The 22,609-nt window shown below is 37.2% G+C and overlaps 1 protein-coding gene across 5 annotated transcripts in view; it reads left to right on the top strand.

The window, feature by feature from the left end:
- LOC149080591 (GTP-binding protein 2) overlaps window positions 1-22,609 on the top strand; it is a 65,147-nt gene that overhangs the window by 7,546 nt on the left and 34,992 nt on the right. For 3 of the 5 annotated variants that reach the window (XM_089239731.1, XM_089239729.1, XM_089239734.1), the window contains exon 2: window positions 12,822-13,067. In XM_089239731.1, coding sequence (XP_089095857.1) covers window positions 12,866-13,067 — 202 coding nt within the window. In that variant the 5' untranslated portion in view covers window positions 12,822-12,865. Of the gene's footprint in view, window positions 1-7,982; window positions 8,071-12,777; window positions 13,068-22,609 lie in introns of those variants that run through there. The other 2 variants (XM_089239732.1, XM_089239733.1) reach the window with 2 other exon arrangements.

Here is a 22,609-nt window from a genome sequence, read left to right as displayed (position 1 = left end):
TACTCTCTGTTGTAATGGGCAAGTTTTGAACAGTTAGTGCCTCACCATTCAAAAGGCTGTGACTTTGCTGAAGCAGATAAATCATTATAGCCTAGAGTTGAGATCTGAGGATTTGAGGGTTCTACTGAAATCTGTAGAGACCGCACTCCATAAGATGTATCTTTGAGATTTCATAAGCAATTAAATGAGCCAACTTTGTGTGCATATACTGGTATAGATTGAGGGACTTCAAGATTCTCAATGTGGTCCCAAAGTGAAATAGGGTACACAAAAAAATTTGTGACCTCCTCACAAACAAATGACTACTTCACCAAACACCAACTCTGGCCATATTGCTATATTGCAATTTACTGCTGTTAATGAGATGGGTTGGAAATGAAGGTGGTATCTAATGGTGGTCGCGGTATTTTGTTAGCGATTTGCTTTGTTGAAAATTTTTTGATAGTTTATGTATCTCTCTCTCTGCTAAATCTCTTCTAGATCAGCGCTATTGCTGGTCAGAGGTCATGAGTGTTTGAATTGTTCCATACTTTCATGTTTGTCACCAATCTTGTAGGTGTTGTCACCTTGCAGTGATGGGCGGGCGAGCGTGTCTCAGTAATCTCTATTCAGCTACCGGTGGGATCATCTGTGTCCTGCAGGTCAGTAATGAAACTCCTGATGAAGAACAGAACCAAAAACCCTATCCAAAGTGTAAGAAACTGTGCTGAGAGGGATGCATGATAGCTGGGTAAGATTGCTTCGCAAATGGTCCCCTCAAGGGGAATCAGACAAGACCTTGTTGTAACTGAGCCTTGCATCTGCACAGGGAGGTTATGTAGGTGCCAAATAAGATTTCCCCAGTTCTTCAGTTTCTCTTTTGGAAACTGAAATAAATAAACCAAATTAAAAAGGATTGGCACATGCTCGGACAAAACCTGGTCACCACATTTGGGTCAAATAAGGAAGGGCACCAGCAATACTGCTGTTGTCAGAATTGTCTTTGCAGGTGCAAACCAGCAGCACTCTCTGAACTAGTGACTGTGGGATAGGCTGTCCCCACCAAAACACTTAGATGCAATCAACTGCGTCTTCTAAAAAAGAAAGTTTAGCGGGCTGTTGACAGCTGCTGACGAAGTTGTGCGGACTGGTAATGGAGCAAAATGGCCTAGAACAGATGCCTCACCTCCTGCAAAAGCAGTGAGTACTGCAAAGAGGCTGGAGATGGAGTTTTGTGCTAGGGAATTTCCCCAAACCACTAAAATCAAATTTTGAAGGAATTTTTTTCCTTCACAAAAACTGAATGAGAATGTAGATCTAATTTGGAAGAGATCCTTGGGATGAGATTGATCTGCTCCCCATGGGATGTCATCACCTGAGATTTAGGGCTCAACCTTAAGTGGTGGAGCACTGATGATCTACTGCAACTTTGCTGAAACCATGGAATGTATCAAAAATACTCTCTGTGGTAATGGGCAAGTTTTGAACAGTTAGTGCCTCACCATTCAAAAGGCTGTGACTTTGCTGAAGTAGATCGATCATTACAGCCTAGAGTTGAGATCTGAGGATTGGAGGGTTCTACTGAAATCTGTAGAGCCCGCACTCCATAAGATGTATTATTGAGATTTCATAAGCAATTAAATGAGCCAACTTTGGTGCATATACTGGTACAGATTGAGGGACTTCAAGATTCTCAATGTGGTCCCAAAGTGAAATAGGGTACACAAAAAAATTTGTGACCTCCTCACAAACAAATGACTACATCACCAAACACCAACTCTGGCCATATTGCTATATTGCAATTTACTGCTGTTAATGAGATGGGTTGGAAATGAAGGTGGTATCTAATGGTGGTCGCGGTATTTTGTTAGCGATTTGCTTTGTTGAAAATTTTTTGATAGTTTATCTATCTCTCTCTCTGCTAAATCTCTTCTAGATCAGCGCTATTGCTGGTCAGAGGTTATGAGTGTTTGAATTGTTCCATACTTTCATGTTTGTCACCAATCTTGTAGGTGTTGTCACCTTGCCGTGATGGGCGGGCGAGCGTGTCTCAGTAATCTCTATTCAGCTACCGGTGGGATCATCTGTGTCCTGCAGGTCAGTAATGAAACTCCTGATGAAGAACAGAACCAAAAACCCTATCCAAAGTGTAAGAAACTGTGCTGAGAGGGATGCATGATAGCTGGGTAAGATTGCTTCGCAAATGGTCCCCTCAAGGGGAATCAGACAAGACCTTGTTGTAACTGAGCCTTGCATCTGCACAGGGAGGTTATGTAGGTGCCAAATAAGATTTCCCCAGTTCTTCAGTTTCTCTTTTGGAAACTGAAATAAATAAACCAAATTAAAAAGGATTGGCACATGCTCGGACAAAACCTGGTCACCACATTTGGGTCAAATAAGGAAGGGCACCAGCAATACTGCTGTTGTCAGAATTGTCTTTGCAGGTGCAAACCAGCAGCACTCTCTGAACTAGTGACTGTGGGATAGGCTGTCCCCACCAAAACACTTAGATGCAATCAACTGCATCTTCTAAAAAAGAAAGTTTAGCGGGCTGTTGACAGCTGCTGACGAAGTTGTGCGGACTGGTAATGGAGCAAAATGGCCTAGAACAGATGCCTCACCTCCTGCAAAAGCAGTGAGTACTGCAAAGAGGCTGGAGATGGAGTTTTGTGCTAGGGAATTTCCCCAAAGCACTAAAATCAAATTTTGAAGGAATTTTTTTCCTTCACAAAAACTGAATGAGAATGTAGATCTAATTTGGAAGAGATCCTTGGGATGAGATTGATCTGCTCCCCATGGGATGTCATCACCTGAGATTTAGGGCTCAACCTTAAGTGGTGGAGCACTGATGATCTACTGCAACTTTGCTGAAACCATGGAATGTATCAAAAATACTCTCTGTGGTAATGGGCAAGTTTTGAACAGTTAGTGCCTCACCATTCAAAAGGCTGTGACTTTGCTGAAGTAGATCGATCATTACAGCCTAGAGTTGAGATCTGAGGATTGGAGGGTTCTACTGAAATCTGTAGAGCCCGCACTCCATAAGATGTATTATTGAGATTTCATAAGCAATTAAATGAGCCAACTTTGGTGCATATACTGGTATAGATTGAGGGACTTCAAGATTCTCAATGTGGTCCCAAAGTGAAATAGGGTACACAAAAAAATTTGTGACCTCCTCACAAACAAATGACTACTTCACCAAACACCAACTCTGGCCATATTGCTATATTGCAATTTACTGCTGTTAATGAGATGGGTTGGAAATGAAGGTGGTATCTAATGGTGGTCGCGGTATTTTGTTAGCGATTTGCTTTGTTGAAAATTTTTTGATAGTTTATCTATCTCTCTCTCTGCTAAATCTCTTCTAGATCAGCGCTATTGCTGGTCAGAGGTTATGAGTGTTTGAATTGTTCCATACTTTCATGTTTGTCACCAATCTTGTAGGTGTTGTCACCTTGCCGTGATGGGCGGGCGAGCGTGTCTCAGTAATCTCTATTCAGCTACCGGTGGGATCATCTGTGTCCTGCAGGTCAGTAATGAAACTCCTGATGAAGAACAGAACCAAAAACCCTATCCAAAGTGTAAGAAACTGTGCTGAGAGGGATGCATGATAGCTGGGTAAGATTGCTTCGCAAATGGTCCCCTCAAGGGGAATCAGACAAGACCTTGTTGTAACTGAGCCTTGCATCTGCACAGGGAGGTTATGTAGGTGCCAAATAAGATTTCCCCAGTTCTTCAGTTTCTCTTTTGGAAACTGAAATAAATAAACCAAATTAAAAAGGATTGGCACATGCTCGGACAAAACCTGGTCACCACATTTGGGTCAAATAAGGAAGGGCACCAGCAATACTGCTGTTGTCAGAATTGTCTTTGCAGGTGCAAACCAGCAGCACTCTCTGAACTAGTGACTGTGGGATAGGCTGTCCCCACCAAAACACTTAGATGCAATCAACTGCGTCTTCTAAAAAAGAAAGTTTAGCGTGCTGTTGACAGCTGCTGACGAAGTTCTGCGGACTGGTAATGGAGCAAAATGGCCTAGAACAGGTGCCTCACCTCCTGCAAAAGCAGTGACTACTGCAAAGAGGCTGGAGATGGAATTATGTGCTAGGGAATTTCCCCAAAGCACTAAAATCCAATTTTGAAGGAATTTTTTTTCCTTCACAAAAACTTAATGAGAATGTAGATCTCATTTAGAAAGAGATCCTTGGGATGAGATTGATCTGCTTCCCATGGGATGTCATCACCTGAGATTTAGGGCTCAACCTTAAGTGGTGGAGCACTGATGATCTACTGCAACTTTGCTGAAACCATGGAATGTATGAAAAATACTCTCTGTTGTAATGGGCAAGTTTTGAACAGTTAGTGCCTCACCATTCAAAAGACTGTGACTTTGCTGAAGCAGATAAATCATTATAGCCTAGAGTTGAGATCTGAGGATTTGAGGGTTCTACTGAAATCTGTAGAGACCGCACTCCATAAGATGTATCTTTGAGATTTCATAAGCAATTAAATGAGCCAACTTTGTGTGCATATACTGGTATAGATTGAGGGACTTCAAGATTCTCAATGTGGTCCCAAAGTGAAATAGGGTACACAAAAAAATTTGTGACCTTCTCACAAACAAATGACTACTTCACCAAACACCAACTCTGGCCATATTGCTATATTGCAATTTACTGCTGTTAATGAGATGGGTTGGAAATGAAGGTGGTATCTAATGGTGGTCGCGGTATTTTGTTAGCGATTTGCTTTGTTGAAAATTTTTTGATAGTTTATCTATCTCTCTCTCTGCTAAATCTCTTCTAGATCAGCGCTATTGCTGGTCAGAGGTCATGAGTGTTTGAATTGTTCCATACTTTCATGTTTGTCACCAATCTTGTAGGTGTTGTCACCTTGCAGTGATGGGCAGGCGAGCGTGTCTCAGTAATCTCTATTCAGCTACCGGTGGGATCATCTGTGTCCTGCAGGTCTGTAATGAAACTCCTGATGAAGAACAGAACCAAAAACCCTATCCAAAGTGTAAGAAACTGTGCTGAGAGGGATGCATGATAGCTGGGTAAGATTGCTTCGCAAATGGTCCCCTCAAGGGGAATCAGACAAGACCTTGTTGTAACTGAGCCTTGCATCTGCACAGGGAGGTTATGTAGGTGCCAAATAAGATTTCCCCAGTTCTTCAGTTTCTCTTTTGGAAACTGAAATAAATAAACCAAATTAAAAAGGATTGGCACATGCTCGGACAAAACCTGGTCACCACATTTGGGTCAAATAAGGAAGGGCACCAGCAATACTGCTGTTGTCAGAATTGTCTTTGCAGGTGCAAACCAGCAGCACTCTCTGAACTAGTGACTGTGGGATAGGCTGTCCCCACCAAAACACTTAGATGCAATCAACTGCGTCTTCTAAAAAAGAAAGTTTAGCGTGCTGTTGACAGCTGCTGACGAAGTTCTGCGGACTGGTAATGGAGCAAAATGGCCTAGAACAGGTGCCTCACCTCCTGCAAAAGCAGTGACTACTGCAAAGAGGCTGGAGATGGAATTATGTGCTAGGGAATTTCCCCAAAGCACTAAAATCCAATTTTGAAGGAATTTTTTTTCCTTCACAAAAACTTAATGAGAATGTAGATCTCATTTAGAAAGAGATCCTTGGGATGAGATTGATCTGCTTCCCATGGGATGTCATCACCTGAGATTTAGGGCTCAACCTTAAGTGGTGGAGCACTGATGATCTACTGCAACTTTGCTGAAACCATGGAATGTATCAAAAATACTCTCTGTGGTAATGGGCAAGTTTTGAACAGTTAGTGCCTCACCATTCAAAAGGCTGTGACTTTGCTGAAGTAGATCGATCATTACAGCCTAGAGTTGAGATCTGAGGATTGGAGGGTTCTACTGAAATCTGTAGAGACCGCACTCCATAAGATGTATTATTGAGATTTCATAAGCAATTAAATGAGCCAACTTTGGTGCATATACTGGTATAGATTGAGGGACTTCAAGATTCTCAATGTGGTCCCAAAGTGAAATACGGCACACAAAAAAATTTGTGACCTCCTCACAAACAAATGACTACTTCACCAAACACCAACTCTGGCCATATTGCTATATTGCAATTTACTGCTGTTAATGAGATGGGTTGGAAATGAAGGTGGTATCTAATGGTGGTCGCGGTATTTTGTTAGCGATTTGCTTTGTTGAAAATTTTTTGATAGTTTATCTATCTCTCTCTCTGCTAAATCTCTTCTAGATCAGCGCTATTGCTGGTCAGAGGTCATGAGTGTTTGAATTGTTCCATACTTTCATGTTTGTCACCAATCTTGTAGGTGTTGTCACCTTGCAGTGATGGGCAGGCGAGCGTGTCTCAGTAATCTCTATTCAGCTACCGGTGGGATCATCTGTGTCCTGCAGGTCTGTAATGAAACTCCTGATGAAGAACAGAACCAAAAACCCTATCCAAAGTGTAAGAAACTGTGCTGAGAGGGATGCATGATAGCTGGGTAAGATTGCTTCGCAAATGGTCCCCTCAAGGGGAATCAGACAAGACCTTGTTGTAACTGAGCCTTGCATCTGCACAGGGAGGTTATGTAGGTGCCAAATAAGATTTCCCCAGTTCTTCAGTTTCTCTTTTGGAAACTGAAATAAATAAACCAAATTAAAAAGGATTGGCACATGCTCGGACAAAACCTGGTCACCACATTTGGGTCAAATAAGGAAGGGCACCAGCAATACTGCTGTTGTCAGAATTGTCTTTGCAGGTGCAAACCAGCAGCACTCTCTGAACTAGTGACTGTGGGATAGGCTGTCCCCACCAAAACACTTAGATGCAATCAACTGCGTCTTCTAAAAAAGAAAGTTTAGCGTGCTGTTGACAGCTGCTGACGAAGTTCTGCGGACTGGTAATGGAGCAAAATGGCCTAGAACAGGTGCCTCACCTCCTGCAAAAGCAGTGACTACTGCAAAGAGGCTGGAGATGGAATTATGTGCTAGGGAATTTCCCCAAAGCACTAAAATCCAATTTTGAAGGAATTTTTTTTCCTTCACAAAAACTTAATGAGAATGTAGATCTCATTTAGAAAGAGATCCTTGGGATGAGATTGATCTGCTTCCCATGGGATGTCATCACCTGAGATTTAGGGCTCAACCTTAAGTGGTGGAGCACTGATGATCTACTGCAACTTTGCTGAAACCATGGAATGTATCAAAAATACTCTCTGTGGTAATGGGCAAGTTTTGAACAGTTAGTGCCTCACCATTCAAAAGGCTGTGACTTTGCTGAAGTAGATCGATCATTACAGCCTAGAGTTGAGATCTGAGGATTGGAGGGTTCTACTGAAATCTGTAGAGACCGCACTCCATAAGATGTATTATTGAGATTTCATAAGCAATTAAATGAGCCAACTTTGGTGCATATACTGGTATAGATTGAGGGACTTCAAGATTCTCAATGTGGTCCCAAAGTGAAATACGGCACACAAAAAAATTTGTGACCTCCTCACAAACAAATGACTACTTCACCAAACACCAACTCTGGCCATATTGCTATATTGCAATTTACTGCTGTTAATGAGATGGGTTGGAAATGAAGGTGGTATCTAATGGTGGTCGCCTCAAGTTCGTTAGGGAAAATATCTTATCTATATCCTCTTTCGGGTTCGAACCCAGGACCATGACAGCAACCTTCACTGTGGTAGACGAGCATTTTACCCCCATGCCACTTGGGCGCTTCAAGCAAATGACTGTATCCCTTCCAATGAGGAAGCAAAGGAGGCGAAGCCAGAACAATTTGAAGCTCTTCTTAAGCAAGTAATTCTACTACTCCTGAAGTAAATGAATTATTTTAAATTAATGAGGAGATAACATCTGGCTCAGAATATACACTGCAGCCTGCCCTGCTTATGTCTGAAAGTTGCATTAATAACGTTAGACATGAAGAAATCTTCATGTCAGCATATCTTTCCTATGAGAGAAAAGACCCTTTTTCGAATGCTGCAAGAACTTTTCCATGCTGGTTGGGTAAAAAGAAAGGCATCTTTGGTTGCAATGCTTATGCTCAGCATATTTTATTGGGGATTGGTGAATCTAACAAAATGAGGTAAGCTTTTGTTTTTGTATTTTTATATTTCATTATCTATATGTTCTTCTGTATATGGTTGTTTAGCTTTTATTGTTCTGTTCATCACTACTTTCAACATTATTTTGTTTGTTATTTGCTTCATAAGCAACTTTTTGATAGTTTATCTCTCTGATAAATCTTTTTTTCATCAGCACCATTGCTGGTCACAAGTCATGAGCATTTGAATTCTGGTCGGCGTCTTGTATGGTCAAGTGATTACCTTAACATAACTGTCACTCTTAAATGATATTCAATTTAATCCAACAATGAACATCTATATCAGGTGTGAGCAACTGTTTTCAAGCTGTGCCAATTTTCAAAACATTTTTAATACATGTGCCACTCTATGAATTTCAACAAGCAGACCATATATCCCTTTTTACGAGTCTTTACCATTTCTTTTCAGTTTGAATATAAGTTAACTGTCCTCTTGTTTTGTAAAAGTGCTCGATATGTCTCCTTTTTTTCTGAATAAGGCAGTTTCTTTCTTATTTGCACCAAACCTTGAGGCTCAGGATACGTGGGGCCCCCCAATGAAAGTTTTCAGAGAGCTGAGTTCCCCAATAATTCATGAATAAACAATATAAAGCATGTGAATGCCAGTGAATCTTCTTGGATGGGGGAATATGGAATGTGGATATATGGGACATCCACCAACCCTAGCCTCTCTTCCTACAATGTTTTATTTATGTTTATGCCTCTGGTTGGGTATTTTCGTGATGGGAAAATAGAATGAAACCACATTGAATGAAAGTTATGACATAATTATTGTTGAGAAAGCTTACCATACCAAATATAAGTTTGGTAGCCTGCAAGACTGTTGTTACAAAAAAGATTATTTAAAAATATATGTTTCCCTAGCTTAACCTGAAAGATTCAAAACTTCCTTCTTTGTTGACATGAACTACCAGCTAAAAGATCATGAGGAAGGTTTTTCCTCTTCCAACTCAAGAGTATTCTTTTTCCCTCTCACCAATCCTACAGGGTGACGGAAACCTCACAGTCAATTCTTGTGTTGCATCATACAATTTCAGTCTCCATGACATCATTTCAGTTGCCATGTGTTACAGTAGATCCCAGAACTACTGCCTTGGATCTGGTTTAAGAAATCCCTGTATTTTATCAAAATATTCCCAATATAAGCTATTCACATCTATAAGCAGCATAATCCATCAATTTCTATTGTTCTTTATCACAATGGACAGAGTTATCTGTAAAATGATGATTGTCCCTTTTCATTACAAGCAGACTAGTCTACTAATACAGTGGTGGAAAAAATGATAGAGCCAAGCGAAAAATGGCGATTAACAAAAAACACAGTCAGAATTTTTCAAAATTTTTTCAGAAATAACGAGCACAATGACAAGTGATATCTTAAAAACTCATTCGAAAATTTGCTATACTTTTTCAGTAAATTTTTTTCCCTCTCATCATTACCATTCAAATAGAAAAAAATTATAAAGCCACTCCCCTTTACTCGTGCCACTAACCTTATTTGCACATCAGTTTGGCTAGGCATTATTTCTGAAAGCCACTTGAATATTTTGACATGGTTTTTTTTCATGGTTTTCTTGATTCATAAATATGGGATGAGGCAAAAAGAGCTATTTCTTATAGAAGAAAGTAAGATCCTCATTTTAAAAAAGTGTGAATTAATTTCTCAAAAAATTGAATGGAATACTAATATGTCTTAGATACTAGTTAACAATTTCCTGAAGAACAGCAAATTTTATTCTGTGTATAAAAGAACAGTTAGGCTGTTTTTTTAACAGATTGACAGAGGAGAATAGCAATAATTCAAGATGTGAACAAAAGTTTCTTCAGAGAAAATTGTGAACATTTTAGTACTCCCTTGGACCAGTAGAAATGCCCACAATAGAATATTAGGATGCTGCATACCATGTGATAGAGAAAAAAGGCTTCTCTGATCACCTTTTATAAGCACACATGGTGATGAGAGTGGAGTTTGCTAAAAAGTATTTAATTTCAGGAGAATGAACAATAAAATGTTGTCTGCTCCAATTATAATTCATTTAAAGAGTATTAAAATTTTCAATGTTTATCCCCTTTGAAATTAAATACTTTTGAATGAATTCCAGTCTCATCACTGTGTGCGTTCATAAAATGTGGTCAGGGAAGTCTTTCACATGGTATGTGTCATCTTAATCTTCTATTGTCGGCATTTCTGGTCCAAGAGAGTGCTGAAAACATTCACAAATTTTTCTTTGAAGAAATGTTTTTTGTTCACATTTTGAATTTTTACTATTTTCCTCTGCCAATCTGTTAAATAAAACAACCTAACCATCCTTTTATACCCAGAATGAAATTTTCTGTTCTTCAGGAAATGTTAACTAGTGTCTTATACATATTAAATATTCCATTTGCTTTCTTGAGAGATTAATTTACTTTTTTTTAAGACAAGGGTCTTGCCTTCTTCTATAAGAACTAGCTTCTTGCCTTGTCCCATATTTATGAATCAAGTTTCGTGGGAAAACAACCACCTTGAATTATTCAAGAGATTCCCGGAAATGATATGCAAATAAGGTAAGTGACATGAGTAAAGGGAAGTCGCCCTAACCATTTTTTCCATTTGCGTGGTGTTGAATAGAGTTATTACATATATTTGGATTTAACATTCAATATTCATTGTAACGAACTGAAATTGAATTATATATATACAGAAGGCACATAATGATAAGAAAGAAAGAAAAAATTTTATTGAAAAGGTATCACAAATTTTCAAATGTGTTTTCAAGATATCATTTCCCATTGTATTTGTAATCTCTGAAAAAAAAATTAAAAAATTCTGACTGTGTGTGTGTTATATTTTTTTAATTGCCATTTTTCACCTGACCCTATCATTTCTAACACCACTGTAGTAATGGTTGCTTTGTGCCAAACGTGAAACATCATTTTACCCAGTTTCACTAATCAATCAAGTTTAAATACTAGTTGCATTGGTGTTTCAAATATGATATTTACAGATTTTGCCCGTTTTTTTCCAAAGGCAGCCAAGGTTGGTATAGTATTGGTACCATAATCCGGGGCTACTTTGTGCAGAAGGGGCTCTGCAAAACATGCAGAAGCTGCTGTAGTAGTTGAGTAATCATAATGATGGATTTGCATCACGTGGACCCTGGTTCGAACCTCACCATCGCCACAGTGGTGATTAGCTGAAGTTGGTTTTCTGTGATTCTTCCAACTTAGAGATGTGAATGTGAGTCTATCTTCCCTTTAAAAAGTCTTGCCACAGAGAGCAACAGGCCTACAAATGGTACAAATATTTAATTATTACACTTCACTCACTTCACTTTTGAAATATAGATGGCAGCACTGAAAAATCAGACACAATGCTAGATATGCACTCAGACTGTTAGGCACACACACTTACACTTCTGGCATAACTCACTTGGTAGTAAATTGTCCATGGCAATAGACCTGAGTTGTGCTCGATTTGAAAGAAAGAAAGAAGAACATGTCGAAATGCACATGCGTATGATTATCAAAAATAGGTTGCTACTGTCAGTTGGCTCTACTGGCACCTACTATTGGATATATATGTTCACATTTTATATACTTTACTGCAGTTGTTCATACTGTCCATCAATGGTACAGTCTGTAGCTTACTAGTCTATTACACTATAGTGCTCAGGTTTGAATCTGCACCTTGTTGCATGCAGATTTTTTTCTCACTCTTTCATCTTCAATTTTTTGATGGTCTTTAATTTATTTTTCATCATAATATTTTTTGAACTATTTCACAAGTCAAATGCAGTTCATTTTTAAATACTGACATAACTAAGCGAGCTGTCATGACAAAAGAAAAGCAAAATCATGTTGCTTATCATTTTTTGTTTTTCTTAGAGTTTTTCTTTTGTTCATTCATAAACATTGTTTATTTGAGAAAAATTGCTAATCAACCCTTGCATTTGGTGATAAGTTGCCAATCTCAGCAGCCCAAAACATACATTCATCTTTGCACCAATGCTGAAAAAAGGATTCAACATTACCTAGCTGCTGTTCTAATGAATATTTTTTAACAGTTTCGAGTCTGTCCAACAGGAGACATTATTGGTGCACTTATGTATTTGAGTTACCGAAGCATTTATCATTTTGTGACTGAAGATTTAACTTTTTCTTGATAAAAGTTCCAGCTGAAATTGAAAAGCACAAATATGTTTAGCAAACAATATCCAAAATGGTGGATGCATCAGTAACTCAAATATATGAGTTGACCTATGTCTCCTGTCGGGTAGAATCAAAACTGTTTGGAAATATTCATTAGATTAGTCGCTAGGTAATGTTGAATCCTTTTTTTTTCAGCATTGGTGCAAAGTAGCCCCAGATTATGGTATGTAAAAACCAGTTTTGTTAATAGTGAACTAGTGCAGACTGATTTGACTATGTTAGATTTATGAAGTGAGTAGCATATCTAAAGTCTTGAGGAAACGGGTTAAGAAATTGCATTTGTATTGTATGGTCCTGGTGATGCCATATTAAGCTAGATCTATTATATATATTGTGATATCATCATTTGTTTCAAAATACATGTTTCTACTATTTGTTGAAAAGGTTTTCAAATTAACAAATTCTTTGATCATAAAAAGATGAAGAGATTTGAGATAAAGAGCAGATTTTTTTCAATCATGTGTTGATATACAGTGAGCATAACATCTATTCAGCCATGAATCATAGAAAATTACACTATGTATATACTTCTATCTTCACAGGTAGTAGACGCATAACGTTTCACCATTAGCATGCACATAACATAATGGAGTCTTTTGTGGGTCTTTTCAATCCTGATACACAGGATGAAGCCACTTCATGGCATTCAACTACTATTGCACCAATGCCAGAAATATTGCCACCTGAAGCTGCTGAAGGAAATGTTGAATACAAATTAAAATTAGTCAATCCATCAAAAAGTAGATTTGAGCATCTTGTGACTCAGATGAAATGGCGATTACGAGAAGGTATGTCATATATTAAAGAAACATTTTTTGACAATTATTTTAATAATATATCTTGATACAAATATAAAGGCCACAGCAGACAATAGAAGTGGCTAAAAAAAGTTGCCCATGAAAATTTGGATGTCAAATATAACCAAAATACAGCAACCCAATATAAAAGCAAAATATGTTATACAAAAAACATATGCAAAAACATATACATGATATCCATGTACATGTTTTTGTGTTGGCTATATATGTATAAAGTTAAAATCCTGCATAATGATGCCCTATACAGGGTGTTTCAGAAGTATGTGGAAATGTCCTTTTCACTTGTTAATACAAGATTATATTTTGGATATAATATAAAATATAATCAGTCTTTCGAGGAATCTTGTATTAACAAGTAGAGAGGACATTTCTACATACATGTCGCCATCTGGTGGCCTATGTCATTAACGAGCTATTAGTTGATTGCTGCTGCCATCCATGTACAGAGCCTTTCAACATATATATGCTCCAAGGGAGAAATATTCTGTTTCCATAGCTTAGTTGGTAGAGCACTCGTCCGGCAACAGAGAGACCAGGGTTCGAGTCCCAGTGGGGGCAGAGATGAATTTTCTTCCTTGTAATCATCATCTCCAAAATATAACCAGTCTTTTGAGGAATCTTGTGTTTCAGAACTCATGGCTAATATATTTTAAGGGATGATGGAACACCACACTAGACAAGCACAAATCACCATACAACCCATGGTTAGAACTCAAGTGGTTGAGCGTTAGAGGGTGGTATGTGCTGTGTCATGAAATGAAGAGAAACAAGACAGACAGACACAGAATAAAAGGACACTGATTAATTTAAGGAAGAACATCACAGCAACTGCTCAAAATTGCAGCCACCAATATTGGCGCAGGCTTCACACCATCAATGTAGTGCTAGGAGGCGTCCCTGCAGAGGTTAACCATTTGAGTTCCAACCATAGGTTGTATGGTGATTTGTGCTTGTCTAGTTGTGTTCTATCACCTCCTAACATATTAACCATGAGTTTTTAAACACTCTGTATAATGGTATTATTTTCCGATCCTGTTACAGTTCCCTTCATAAGTGAGAACAGGCTGTTCAAACAGAAAGAAGCATCACAGAGTGTGTATATTGAGCAGAGAAGAGCTGGGAGCCCCCTTTTTAGAGAAGGGAGCATTGCCTTCATCAACCTCACCCCCATATCATCCTATGCTTCATATGTTCATATATACCATCTATAACAATGAATTTTGTGACAATGCTTTTCCCCGGTCCCTTGAGCATCGTCATATGAGAGTTTCACCATGGTAAAAACATTTCAGTTAGCCATGATCTTGTTTTAACTGTACTCATGTTATTTAAAATCGACTGCATTATGATAGCCCAGTTCTCAAACTTCTTTCATCCGCAAATCCCTTACTTTGGTCAATGTTGATCTGCGGCTCCCCAGAACAGTCAAGAGCAAGGGTGGCAAACAGCTGGCCCTCTAGGTGATTTTGTGTGATCTGCAACAAGGTGAAAAAATTACAGGGTGGACAAAAAGTACGTATAAACTTTAAAAATTCATAAAAACTAGAAAAATAACCTAAATAAAAAACGGTTTGCAGGGTTAGCATCGCTAGGTCACAGGAATTTTATTTAAGACAGGAAACAAACTAAAAAAGAACAGCCAATAGGTGGCACTGATGTACACAAGTCAAAGAAAAGATACGCAAATAACAAACAGAATGCCTCCAAATCATTTATTACAGCAGTATGTGTTCCACATGACCACTACCACCACAGGGGATAACACATTGCAGGTGAGTCACAAATCCAGCAATGGCAGAGTGCAGCAGGTCCACATACACGATTTACAACCGTGAACTGGTTGTGGATTAGGAACGTAAGTTCTTATAATCGTCTCATTTGCATATTTCCACCAAAGTCGCTTGTACCAGTGCCACCTATCGGCTGTTGTTTTAGTTATTTTTCCCCCTGTCTTAAAAAAATTCCAGTGACCTAGCAATGATAGCCTGCAAACCGTTTTTTATTTCAGTTATTTTTCCACTTTTTATTCATTTTTAAAGTTTCTATAGACTTTTTGCCCACCCTATATTATATTTTTGATATTAGTTTTGAGTGACAAAATTGTAGTTAATGCAGAAAAAAAATATCTAATTTCACAAAAGCAATTTGTGTTTTCAACACACAAGTACAAAACCTATGTAAACACACAGATCCCATGACTGATTTCAAAAAGCTATTGTGGGAGTTGGGCATAGGGAGGAACATTCGAGTCTGGTCTGATAAGAAATTGTAGTCCATGCTGCAGCTATTTACGCAGTTTCCTTCTGCATTGATTTCACTGTCTATGAGAGCACATATAAATACTCTTTTCCAAAAAAATGAAGAGTTCAGTTAATAATGAATTAATAATTATTTGTAATTAGTATTTAATTAAATGAAGAGTTTAGTTAATTAGTTAATATGAATCTTATCGAAATGTTTGTGGCTCAATACTATAGCAAGCAATCATGATGGGTGCGGCTTATATGCTGGAGTTCTGTTGCCCTGTGCATGCAGCTTATATACCAGAGGTTTATACTTAGTGCAGCCTGTTCCACTGCATCTAACCATTATGATGACCCTCGAACACAGAGAAGTTGGTCACCCCTATTCTAGAGCTATAGTCCGTTTCAGGTTAAATTTACAGTGAAGAGAAAGATAAAGAATGTATTCTTTCGCCACAAAATATAGTCCCCATATATTGGAGGCTTATGATAATCATTTATGCAGAATATTTCAATTTTTTTCTATGATTTTGAAAACAAAATACAGAAAAAATATTGTTTGGAACCGATGTTTATTCGTTTAAAATTTTTCAATTAGAAAAAATATTGGTTACTATTATCAAACAGCCAAAGCAATCACAATGCCATTTTGATGTGATATCCCAGAAGTTTTGTCCGCCAATATCACCATCAGGCTTTTTTCCGTTATGCAATTATATATATATATATATATATATTATATCATTATTTGGTTGAATTTTCCATAACGATACAATTTTTCATTCAGTTTTTCATGCAGTTATAGGCTTACATCAAGTGGAATATTCAATCAGTCTTTTTTCCTCCTCAAAATAGGCTTCAGTTGAATTCAGGTATTCACTCATAGATTACAGGAAGTATTCCTTTTTCACGAGATCATGATACCATTGTGAGAGGCTCTTTATGGGTGTAGGTTTTGGTTCAAGTCTTCCTTTTTTTATTATTTATTTCTTGCCATGTTCATGGGATAGTGGCTGTTTCCGAATTCCTATAGCCAATCATGAAGAGTGTTGACACGAGTAATGCCTGTTTCTCCAGATGCCACTTCACTGTCTCTTCAGATAAAATAAGTGAGAGAGAGGGTACAGTGGTTTAGGCTTGCAGTGTATTTATGTGACAGTTGTGTGTATTTTTCTTTTCACTGGAGATAGCCACACTGAAAAGTTCTCTGCTCTCTTCATTCCACAATACTATATTTTTGGTTTTTGAATACTTGCTGTAAATAAAACTTGATGAGAATCATCTGTAATAACCATGAGCAGAGGGTTTACATCAGGGTTGTTTGGTTTAAAGCTTGGTTTTAACCAAGTGGTTTTTTTCAAAATAAAAGTGGCCTAAATATAATTTTTTCCTTGAAAAATATCATATTGGTTTATTATTAGCCAAAATTTTTCATTTTTACCACATTTTATATTCTCGGGGTACATTCTGATGGTATATCTTTAAATGGCATAAGATGGTATAAGTGTTTTTTTTTTTTTCCAAAAAGTCTCATAAAACTGGCCTGAATATATATTTTTTTTTCACATGAAATATCTTAGTTATTTAAAGTTATATACAAAAGCCAAAATTTCTCATTCTTATCACATTTTCTAACCTTTGGCTAAATTCTGATGCTCTTAAGCAAATTCATGAATAAGGATTGCATCACACATCTAAATGTAGTGGTGTATTATCTCAGAGGACTTCTTTTTCCCTTCACAAAAAAGCAGCAACAGTAGTGACACCATCATGCTAGAGGCAGGTGCTCCTATAATCCAATAAAGACACCAGCTGTCCCTAAAGGACAAAGACTAGTGTAGTAGTAGTTACATTACCTCACAGACATTTTCATTTTCTTTCCCATAAGAAGTAGCACATCTTCTACTGTATATCTCCCAGTCTTAATATTCAATAGTTGTTTTTTTTATACTTTCACCGTTAAGCCCAGTTAATCAAGGTTCTACTGTATAGTAGTAACAAATTTATGAAAAATAATCAGCTATATACAAAGTGATCATAATTGAAGTTTTGATTCCAAAACTGTACAATATATACAACTACTGGTCAGAATGACTTGAAAATTTTCATGGATACTCCTGAAGCAATGAAAATTTCTTTGGCAAAAGAAAAAGGTGCAAGTATTGCAAAATGTGCAAGTAGATGATGCTGTACTTAGCCAACAGTATAATCTATTTTGTGCAACCACATCATTTCAGCACTTCCACAGCATCAGTGTGTGGATAGAACAACTTCTATCAAGATGCACATTGCAATACCAGCAAAGCAGTTGCTGAAGACCCATTTTGACAATAATAGGATGCATCTTAACCCTTGCAACTTTTGGCTGTGGGATGGGGGACACCTCAAAATGTTGTGATGCCATTAGTGAATTGCAATCTCCAGCGCATCCCCCTATATGTCCTATATTCCTCAGGAATATTAACATGGGGACGCATTTGGTTTAATAAAGGTGAATTGCAAGCACATCCACATCATGACCATGGCATACTCTGGTCTGTTGTTGAACAAGAATTTTTGTGTTTTCACCTCATAACCAGAACATGGTGGACAACATATTTAACATTTCTTGAGTAAGTTGTAGTTATGTGTTCAATTACTTTGTTTTTTTTGTGATGTTTCCATGAATTATGAAATAGTGCAACGCTATAATTAAGTTATCATTTTGCCATGACTGGCTATCGTTTCCATTCTGTGAGCAAATTTCCCAAGTGTTGGATGATGTCATTAATTTTACATTAAGTATTTTTTTACCCTTTACCAAATAAAATAAATAAACCATTTTTTCAGGAATATTCATGTCAATTTTCAAATCATTCTGACAATCGTTCTTTTTTACAGTGTTTTGAAATCAGAACCTTAGTTATTGTTATTAGAATCATTGCTAATTAATCTGCATTATTTATGCTTCATTAAACACATTATATTCACCTAATTTTTATTATAGTATTTACAAAATAGCTTCCTAATTAAGCATACTGAAAGTAACTGGAGAAAACATCTTTATCTTATATGATTAATCACCATTAAAAAAAAATTTTCAAACATGAAGTAATTCATTGAGTTAAGCAAAAAATAATTAAATTGCAAAAGTTGGTTTTTGTTAAAATGTAAGAAATATGTATTGATTAATTAAATATGGGAACAGTGTTAATTACGTGAACATTTTAGTTTAATTAATTATTAGAAGTTTGAATGATTTTTTAGAAATTTTATTGTTTTTAATGTTAATACTATTTAAAAAAAAAAAAGATTTAAACCAAAAAAAACGGTTTTTTTTACCAACCAATGGTTTACATACACACAGTTTCACATCAACAAGTGAAACTGTCAGGAAAACAAGTGGCATCAACGTACACCATCCGGGTGGGTGAGGGACAGAAGTTCAGAAATTTCTTCGGCAAGAAAAGTGAGTAAAAAAATTCTAAACTTTTCAGCATAATACAGTAGACTCTTGGTAGCTCTACACCTCAAAAGTATCAACAAACATGTTGAGTTAAGCAGATGTCAAGTTAGTGGGGTTTCACTCTAAATTTTTGTCCGATGGTTTTTGTGTACATACTTATATACATTCTAATGATTGTATGAAATAAAATGCTAATTCTCACTAATTTTAATCAGGGTTGTTTCAAAACAGAATCAAAACGTATAAAAAAAATTTACCTCATGAAAAATAATCAAGTACATTTGCTTGTTTTTCTTTCCGAAGAGAAAACAAAAATTCTTCTACACTATTCAGTTTATCCCATGATTGTTCAGCTTTTTCCTGACTATGAAGGAAGGGATGTATCACATCTAGAGTTTTTAATGCATCATGGAGAGATGGTGCAGATACTTCTTCATCTGAACTTTCTGTGTGTGTGATTCTGTTTCTTCGAAACATGAAGCTCTTGCTTTGGTTGATTGATTCTGGAATATCGTCGTCTTCTAAAAGTCATGAAGTTAGAAGATCAGAGTCAATACTCGCAAATTCATCGCCGATACAATCACTGATAGTGCTATTTATGCTTTCTACATACTTAATCTGGGAGGAATCTTTGGAGAAGTAATTGTTTTCCACAGACTCAGAACAAAAACGAACATAACGGAAGCAGTTCTGAATCGTGGCACTCATGCTTGAGTTCCATGCAGAATCAATCATTTCAACTGCATCTAAAACAGAAATTTTTGCACCCATTTTAACATCCACAAATTCACAAATTTTTTTGTCTAATTTTCTGTAAAAAGTTCATACCTAGGATAATTCCTAATTTCCTTGATTGAGACTTTTTGCGAAATCTTCTGCTTTCTCTTGAATTATTGATCCTTACAATGTGATTGAGTGAGATCGAGGGATTTGAACCACAAAAGAGTTGCTTTCTCTACATCGCCGAATTCTCATTTCTTATGCATTTTCTGCTTGGTTTATAAAAAGATTCAAATGCTAAAAAAAAAAAATCCCTAATTTTTAGCAAATGTCAAAATAGTGTTCCGTGCAACTCCATATTCTTTGGAAAGTTCACTCTGAGTTTTTCCTAATTCTATTTTTTAAAAATTTCAACATTTGGTTTTAAAGTTAAAGTATGAAGTTCGTGTGGAGCCATTGTATTCACGGCCATCGATACTCACAATGACAACCAAATGACATATTCAACATCTAACCAGGCTTTAGCTCTTTTTCTTTTACTTCTTTTCCAAGAAGTCGTAAAACCGAGTTCCGCCAAAAACATTCTCCGCAACAGACAATATCAAAACTCACAATAGATACGATTTTTATCCCTATTGGATGTTGAAATTGTCAACATCCAATAGGGATCACACCACACTTTAGGGATCATCCACACTTCTTTTGACTATGAAAAGAATGAAAGACCTGTCCTGGAAATGCCACTAAAATGATAGGCCGGGCAAGAGGCTTTAAACATTCATTCTTCACATGTACACCCCCCTCACTCACAGCGCATAAAAGGGACCCATCATATAGAACAAAGAAACAAAGGATTATCGAAGTAACCACAGACATAGGCGGAGATAGACTTGGAAGTCTAGGGGGCATGGTAATTATTGCTGAGCGGACACAATGATGATGATGCCAATTCATATGTACATATATACATTCGATCAGTCGATTCCACATTTGAAACTGGGGGGAGAATCAGCCATTATTTTTTTTAATTGAAATTTTAGAAGAAAATACCTTTTATATGTTATTATAATTAATTTCTCTTAATTTCAATGTTATTTGAAGGCTATGAACTCAAAATGTATCTTTAATAAATTCATTGCGACCCACCCTCTAAGCCATATAATGATAAATCACATAAAGACCCGTGGACCAAATATGGCCCTCAGGGTTATCTGATGCGGCCTGCCCTCCTCAAACCTAATTTTGTAAAAATGATCCATTATAAAAATGACACATTTAGAGATCCCTGACGTATAGTTTTAGAGCACTTAAGTGGGGCCCCCAGTGCGGTTCTTCATCACTCAAAATACTCGCTGCACATTCTCAGATTATTCAAGTGATCTGCAGCATATAATTCCGAATCACTTGAGTGATGCGTGGCACAGTTCCAGAGAACTTAAGCGGCCCGGACACATTTCTAGATCACTTTCGATCCGCAAAACATTAGAGATCACTAAGTGGTTCTGTAGGACACTTATCAATAAGGGGGAATATTACTTCAAGTGCCCACAAACTATTGAAAGGTTTTTCTCATTTTTGACGCACCGAGTAAGATGCCATTAAGACTATTTAATATTTTTGTAAAGGGTGGTTGATGACGTAAGCATTATCAAAAACCCCCTCTCCCCTTGTCATCAAAAGTCAGCAAATCGGAACCCCCTCCCCCCCATCGATGCTGACGTAATACTTGAATGGCCCCTTGTTATAATGAAAGAGAAGTCTGTGTCTCCATAGTTTATTGGTAAGTATGCTTGTGCCCAGATTACAAGAGAATTGGGGTTCAATTCCTGGTGAAGACCATCAACTTTTCTTTCCGAACTTTGTCTCTTCATTTAATATCTAGAAAGTAGAATACAAATATGAATGCCCCAACAGGCAAACTGCCCAACGAGGTGGCTGAAAAAAAATTTTCCATAAAAATATGGATGTCAAATAAAAATTAAAAATTCAGGAACCAAAAACTTTTTTTTCATCAACAAAAAACTCTAAGAAAAACGTAATGCATTGCCCATAAGAAGTTATGGATGTCTCTATCTAAGAATGGATAACTTATTTCATATATTTTATTACTATCATTTTTTTTTTTTTTTTGAAACCATGTCAATTGTGGTAGAATTCATGACACTCGAGGGCAAGCTATTACATTTGTTCACAACCCTGTTAAAGGGAAAATTCCCTGTGACACTGCAACCTGGAATTGTCTTTTAACAATCAATACTACTGTCCTGTTGTCAAATCACTTGATTTACGGTGTATTAATAACTCATGGTCCATTCTATCCCTCTATCCTTTTGAAAATTTTAAGCACCTTGATTATATTCCCCTGATATCTCCATTCTTCAATGTAAAAAAGTGAAAAAATGAGTCACTCTTTGTAGCTCAAGCCTCATGACCAACAAGAGCCAGTGTAGCTCTTCTCTTTACACCCTCAACCAATCAACCAATTCTATGTTTTTCTGAAGATATGGTCTCCAAAACCATTTGGCATACTCTAGGCCAGGACAAACTAAGCCTCGGAAAAGACTTAGAGAAGGATGACTGTCAAAAAATGTGAAGAGACCTCTTGAGAATGAAGCACAGCAGAACAATATTTAGAAAACTAAGCCACACATCAATGAAAATTACAAAATCAATGAACCTAGTTACATCCAGAATAATTGTACCATTCAACGCATGAGTGAAACATGGATTGTTCGAACCAAAATGAGCAACCATGCACTTGTCAACGCAGAAGTCATGCTCCATTCATTTGCTCATCCTGAAATCATATCTAAGTTGGTCTGGTGCAGCTCCCTATTGTTTGCATTCCCATCTAAGCTCTTACTTTCATGTGATCTGCAAATTTGCTAACAGTCCCATCAAAACCTTGGTCAATTTTATAAGTAAAACATGAAAAAATGTGGGACCAAGGACATTTTTTTGAGTGACTCCGCTTGTGATACCTGTCCAATCAGAAAATCCTCTTTTCACCATAACACACTGTGATCTATCTCGCACAACCATGTTTTTATCCAATTCAACAAGTTGTTCCAATCTCATTCTCATGTAAACACTTCACGAGTCCT

Source organism: Pholcus phalangioides, unplaced genomic scaffold (assembly GCF_987345545.1).
Source record: "Pholcus phalangioides strain wild (caught in Gottingen) unplaced genomic scaffold, Ppha-v1.0 ptg000011l_1, whole genome shotgun sequence".
Lineage (NCBI taxonomy): Eukaryota > Metazoa > Arthropoda > Arachnida > Araneae > Pholcidae > Pholcus > Pholcus phalangioides.
The sequence above is the reverse complement of the archived record's forward strand: the minus strand, read 5'-3'. Positions and strand labels throughout refer to the sequence as shown.